The sequence below is a fragment of the Ylistrum balloti genome, unplaced genomic scaffold (assembly GCF_031769215.1).
Source record: "Ylistrum balloti isolate Yb309-2 unplaced genomic scaffold, AGI_CSIRO_Ybal_v1 Utg370126, whole genome shotgun sequence".
NCBI classification, from domain to species: domain Eukaryota; kingdom Metazoa; phylum Mollusca; class Bivalvia; order Pectinida; family Pectinidae; genus Ylistrum; species Ylistrum balloti.
Genome location: NW_026782140.1, coordinates 1,000,349 through 1,007,568, shown reverse-complemented (window position 1 = coordinate 1,007,568; position 7,220 = coordinate 1,000,349). Strand labels below are relative to the sequence as shown.

Sequence of the window (7,220 nt, the reverse complement as noted above, 5' to 3'; positions counted from 1 at the left end):
CTCGTGCATAGCTTTACAGCTTTACCTGAACAGTAAATCAAACCTCTTGCACAGCTTTACAGCTTTACCTGAACAGTTAATCAAACTTCGTGCACAGCTTTACAGCTTTACCTGAACAGTTAATCAAACCTTGTGCACAGCTTTACCTGAACAGTAAATCAAACCTCGTGCATAGCTTTACAGCTTTACCTGAACAGTTAATCAAACCTCGTGCACAGCTTTACAGCTTTAACTTAACAGTTAATCAAACGTCGTCCATAGATTTACCTGAACAGTAAATCAAACCTCGTGCACAGCTTTACCTGAACATTAAATCAAACCTCGTCCATAGCTTTACCTGAACAGTTAATCAAACCTCGTGCACAGCTTTACAGCTTTACCTGAACAGTAAATCAAACCTCGTGCACAGCTTTACAGCTTTACCTGAACAGTAAATCAAACCTCGTCCATAGCTTTACCTGAACAGTAAATCAAACCTCGTCCATAGCTTTACCTGAACAGTGAATCAAACCTCGTCCATAGCTTTACCTGAACAGTGAATCAAACCTCATCCATAGCTTTACCTGAACAGTAAATCAAACCTCGTGCACAGCTTTACAGCTTTACCTGAACAATTAATCAAACCTCGTGCATACCTTTACCTGAACAGTTAATCAAACCTCGTCCATAGCTTTACCTGAACAGTAAATCAAACCTCGTGCACAGCTTTACAACTTTACCTGAACAGTAAATCAAACCTCGTGCACAGCTTTACAGCTTTACCTGAACAGTTAATCAAACCTCGTCCATAGCTTTACATCTTTACCTCAACAGTTAATCAAACCTCGTCCATAGCTTTACCTGAACAGTGAATCAAACCTCGTCCATAGCTTTACCTGAACAGTTAATCAAACCTCGTGCATAGCTTTACCCGAACAGTTAATCAAACCTCGTGCATAGCTTTACAGCTTTACCTCAACAGTTAATCAAACCTCGTCCATAGCTTTACCTGAACAGTTAATCAAACCTCGGCCATAGCTTTACCTGAACAGTAAATCAAACCTCGTCCATAGCTTTACCTGAACAGTTAATCAAACCTCGTGCATAGCTTTACCTCAACAGTTAATCAAACCTCGTGCATAGCTTTACCTGAACAGTTAATCAAACCTCGGCCATAGCTTTACCTGAACAGTAAATCAAACCTCGTGCATAGCTTTACCTGAACAGTTAATCAAACCTCGTGCATAGCTTTACAGCTTTACCTGAACAGTTAATCAAACCTCGTGCATAGCTTTACAGCTTTACCTGAACAGTAAATCAAACCTCTTGCACAGCTTTACAGCTTTACCTGAACAGTAAATCAAACCTCGTGCATAGCTTTACAGCTTTACCTGAACAGTTAATCAAACCTCGTGCACAGCTTTACAGCTTTACCTTAACAGTTAATCAAACGTCGTCCATAGATTTACCTGAACAGTAAATCAAACCTCGTGCACAGCTTTACCTGAACAGTAAATCAAACCTCGTCCATAGCTTTACCTGAACAGTAAATCAAACCTCGTCCATAGCTTTACCTGAACATTAAATCAAACCTCGTCCATAGCTTTACCTGAACAGTGAATCAATCCTCGTCCATAGCTTTACCTGAACAGTTAATCAAACCTCGTGCACAGCTTTACAGCTTTACTTGAACAGTAAATCAAACCTCGTGCACAGCTTTACAGCTTTACCTGAACAGTAAATCAAACCTCGTCCATAGCTTTACCTGAACAGCTAATCAAACCTCGTCCATAGCTTTACCTGAACAGTAAATCAAACCTCGTCCATAGCTTTACCTGAACAGTGAATCAAACCTCGTCCAAAGCTTTACCTGAACAGTGAATCAAACCTCATCCATAGCTTTACCTAAACAGTAAATCAAACCTCGTCCATAGCTTCACCTGAACAGTAAGTCTAACCTCGTCCATAGCTTCACCTGAACAGTAAATCAAACTTTGGTCATGACCTGAACAGTACATCAAACCTCGATAGCTTTACACAAACCTCGTCCATAGCTTTATTTTACTTTACCTGAACAGTAAATCAAACCTCGTCCATAGCTTTACCTGAACAGTAAATCAAACCTCGTCCATAGCGTTACCTGAACAGTAAATCAAACCTCGTCCATACATTACCCTAACTAAATTATTACAACTTGGTCATGGTAAAACACTTTCTTGTAAATCCATTTAATTGAGTCAGCTACACACACTCATTAACACTAAAACATCGTTAATATGTTACACTGGGTCAGCTACACACTCTCATTTACACTAAAAAAATCGTCCCTTTGTTACACTTGGTCAGCTACACAATCTCTTTTAAACTAAAACATCGTCAATATGTTACACTGGGTCAGCTACACACTCTCATTTACACTAAAACATCGTCAATATGTTACACTGGGTCAGAGTAAAACTCTCTTTTACACTAAAACACCATCAGTTTGTTACACTGGATCAGCGACACACTCAGCATTAAAATGTCGTTAACATATTGAATCAGTGAAATGTTGAAACATCGTTAAACTATGTTACCAGATCGATTAAAGGCCTTCTGTGATACTATGTTTTCTATATTACTAGATTGACAGCGATGGTATACTGAACTGTATTACACATCCTTAAACACACAAGTATTGATAATGTTACAAACGACTAGTATAGTTCAGACTTCTATTTCAAATTAATAAAGTATAAACGCGTGGTAAATAGCATAGCTGATATATTACATCTCAATCTAAAGTTCACAATAGAATACGCTAGAAAATTGTAGAAAAATAAATACAAAATATGCATTAATCAAAGGCGTTTTTAATATGCGACATGAACATCATCACAGATTGAAATTAAATATATCACCAGGTTGAGATCTGTAAACATACAACGACAGTAAAACAGTAAAACACATTGAGCGGAATGTGGCACATTATCAACAAAAATAGACAGGTCACGTGATACAGAGCGACTTAAAATAAAAAGCAACATAGCTATTTAATAACACTGTGCGCAGAGAGGACCTCCAGAAGTTTCCCCATCCGTCTTACACGCGGAGGTCCTATAAGAATTCTAGCAGTTTTTTCTCCGTCTTTAGACACAGAGTACATAAAACAGCTTTGGCAGTTTTTTCTCCGTCTTAAGACACAGAGTACATAAAACAGCTTTGGCAGTTTTTTCTCCGTCTTAAGACAGGATTACATCAAACAGCTTTGGCAGTTTTTTCTCCGTCTTAAGACACAGAGTACATAAAACAGCTTTGGCAGTTTTTTCTCCGTCTTTAGACACAGAGTACATAAAACAGCTTTGGCAGTTTTTTCTCCGTCTTTAGATAGGATTACATAAAACAGCTTTGGCAGTTTTTTCTCCGTCTTTAGACAGGATTACATCAAACAGCTTTGGCAGTTTTTTCTCCGTCTTTAGACAGGAGTGCATAAAACAGCTTTGGCAGTTTTTTCTCCGTCTTTAGACAGGAGTGCATAAAACAGCTTTGGCAGTTTTTTCCCCCCATCTTTAGACACGGAGTACATAAAACAGCTTTGGCTGTTTTCTCTCCATCTTTAGACACGGAGTACATAAAACAGCTTTGGCAGTTTTTTCTCCGTCTTTAGATAGGATTACATAACAGCTTTGGCAGTTTTTTCTCCGTCTTTAGACAGGATTACATCAAACAGCTTTGGCAGTTTTTTCTCCGTCTTTAGACAGGATTACAGCAAACAGCTTTGGCAATTTTTTTCTCCATCTTTAGACACGGAGTACATAAAACAGCTTTGGCAGTTTTTTCTCCGTCTTAAGACACAGAGTACATAAAACAGCTGTGGCAGTTTTTTCCCCCATCTTTAGACACGGAGTACATAAAACAGCTTTGGCAGTTTTTTCTCCGTCTTAAGACAAGGAGTACAGACTTCGTAGGATTTAAATGATCCAATAGTTCCTTTCTCAAATACGATACGAATGTACCAGTAGGAACTGGATAGTTTCCAAAGTGTTATGGAGATAAACGAACAATATCTCCGCTCCGTAGATAAACGGATGATAAAAAAGAAATAATATCCTTGTATTTAGTTACCGTCTCCTGTCGTAGTGAAATGCAATCAGTGTGAACGGTACATTTATCCAGCAAATACCTGGTCACTCGGAACATCTCTATCCTAACCCACCTATAGCACAAGAAGATATGAGTCCGTTACGGCACCCTGTTTGTCACAGGAAAGTACGTCCACAAGAATAAAATAACACGGAAAGTTTCACGTCTTACAGCTCACACATTTGTTTCCATAACAAAATAAATTACTTTTTCTCATTCATGCAAAAATAAATTTAGGATATTTCCCCTATGGTGTTAATTATTCCTGCGTCTGAAATTTGTATTCCAGATGTCCATGTTCATACAATCGGGGTCGATACTGGTGCCCTCCGTATCCATACACAGGTTAGCACATTTGGCGACATTATAACTATGGCCATATCGCAGTACGCACGAGACACAGTATTTCCGGCAAATGTGGACGCTCTCTTTCGAGCGCTTATCAACGTCGAAACCTGTTTCACATGATGATTCTATACTTTTTCCATTCGTTTCCCCACACATTTCTCGACACATCCCTGCGTTAAATCTAGGGCCGAACTCGTCCGAGCACTTGGAACATGTCGTCAGGCACATTCCGTAAAGTGACATACCGGAAGTAAGAGAGATTGCGCACATTGCCACAACCAGAGCTGTCAACCATAACAGTTTCGTATCCATATCTAAAAAGAAAGTGGAAAAAATTAAAACGAGCATTCTACACGTGATTTAATGAATGACTACCGAGAGCAGTGTCCGGTCGTTACCAACTTAAAGCACATCAAAATAATACAGAGCCGAAACACATTGCAGTCAAATCATAGTCATGATTATCAAGTATTTATCTTTGGAAAAAAATCATACTGATATATACCAGCCATAGTTATAAAAATTACAAACAGTTATGGAATGTAAACCACAAAAATCAGATATTTTTCAAATAAGATTTAGGTGTCTGTGTCCATGCTTAATCTGATCGCAACAGATTGAAGACTTACAACGGTAAATCACTGAAAGGAAATTTCTACTAGAAACTTTTGTGTCTTTAACACCCAGATTATAGAAAAGGCTCGGAAATAATACTGATTTAGAAATGGAATCCCAATACACAGACCATCTACAAAGACACTACTATCTCTCTGGCTGAAACCTCCAAACTCGCTATCTACAAAAATCCGAAATATCAACATTTTCTCCTCAATGAAAAAGGCATTTGATTCAAGAAAGAGATTGACATCGTGTTAGGTTCTGGCAGCATGTTCTTGTTTGTTTGTTTTGTTTTGTTTGTTTGTTTGTTTGTTTTAATATTTAGATCCAACATAAGTCTGTAAATGACTTAAATATACTCATTATTTACCTGTCCAGTTTGAAGGTAAAATTGAGATTACCTTTTCTTGTCTTTTTCTCGGCTGAGTGTGTTTGTGTGATTTTTTTACACGAGGCGTTTTTGAGATGTATCCAAACTCATAGATTTCAATAGAATATAATTCAAAATTGAATTGCAACAAACTTAACAGATTCGAGACAGGATGTTAAAAGTGAAGAGCTCTGCGGTGATAATGACACATTTGATAGTGTAGCGTTGTATGTGTTGTTTATCCACTCAGTTGGAGTTTAAATGTGCACTTAACTGATTTTGTAACTATCAGTTCTTACGTTAGATTTTTTAAACAGAATTAATGTTTCTAATGTCAGTCATTACACAACTAAAATCTATTACTTCCATCGAACATTTCATCTGAGCTCACCAGTGGTTCACTTTAAACTTAGTATATTACTTTCATAAATTACATGAAATCACTAAGATTACAAGATCCTCCAAACTTGAGTAAAACACCACATCAACAACTTGTATGTTTAGAGAGACCCTGATTTTGTCATTGTGAATTTATTAACAATTTCTTTAAGAAGCAATAAACAGAAACAAATGTAAACGATTTTCTACTGAAAACTTCCTCATCAAGTAACATCAAAATATGATAATAGAATAATCAAAAGACATCAAAAATAATTTATTTGAAAAATTAAATTACAAAGATAGAAAAAAATTGTGATGTGTGATGATATGTAAGACAATGTTTCCAAAAGTTAGATGGGCAATTTTTTGTTATACTGTTAATTTTATATGACTCGGCGACATTTGTCGCGATATTTTAACTCGCCAAATTTGATAAATTTATTGTTCTTTTCATAACACACGACGAGTCTCTCCGAGTTGTCTACGAATCTCAGTATCTGTGAAGTGAAAGATCAAACGCAATTTCAATATCAACAGCGACAAAACCAGAATAACTGCTAAGTCCAGACATTGAGTTTATGTTTTGACCCAAATAACAAATTAACATTTCTAAAATAGTTATTTTACAGCGGTAGAGATTTTTTTTCTACTTAAGGAAAACGTATAAAATAAAGCTGTGTACTCACATGTAACCATATCAGCGCCGACCGTGTGTTAGGTAGTGTGTGTGTATCGCCGAGCTACCAATACACTGACTGGGAAGTTGGAATGGAGAAGTGAGTAGTAGTAGCCACTATTTATAGCGGGCCTCCCTATTAATACACCCAACACACACTCAATTTACATAACTTACATTTCCGGAAATCCAATTAGGAAATATGTCGACAAACAACATATTTTGATTAATATTTCATTTCCGATGAGGATTGGGAACGGCTAATTGGTTAGTAGTGTTTAATATTAAACGTCATTTCTATTACTTGTAAACATGACACGACCATCCATCCTAATATTTGCACGTAAATTATTTATTTGTTTCAATTTAATTGACTCGTTAACATTAGATGACTCGAGATATTGACACTGGAGTCAAACCACAATAACTGTTAGCGGACACGTACATGCATCAATAATGAATCTATCCCCATTACTCTGTGACTATACGATGGACGATTTCAGACAAAAGTATAAAATTCAGCAACTTGTCATTAGAATGGATATTCTCTGTGGGAGCGATTGATCAGAAACTTGAGCAGATATAATAAAACATTGTATGATGTTATGTATAAATATTATAGCGATTGGTCAGTGACTGGAGCAGATATAATAAAACATTGTATGATGTTATGTATAAATATTATAGCGATTGGTCAGTCACTGGTCAGTCACTGGAGCAGATATA

At 36.9% G+C, this 7,220-nt stretch overlaps 1 protein-coding gene across 1 annotated transcript; it reads right to left on the bottom strand.

The window, feature by feature from the left end:
* Positions 1-3,892: 3,892 nt before the first annotated feature.
* LOC132550542 (uncharacterized) lies at positions 3,893-6,528 on the bottom strand. The gene is made up of 2 exons (XM_060214634.1): positions 6,505-6,528; positions 3,893-4,763 (listed from the first exon to the last, which is right to left on the bottom strand). Exons 1-2 carry the CDS (start codon positions 6,512-6,514, stop codon positions 4,357-4,359), a joined length of 417 nt encoding a protein of 138 aa, XP_060070617.1. The 5' UTR covers positions 6,515-6,528; the 3' UTR covers positions 3,893-4,356.
* Between the last annotated feature and the right edge of the window lie 692 nt (positions 6,529-7,220).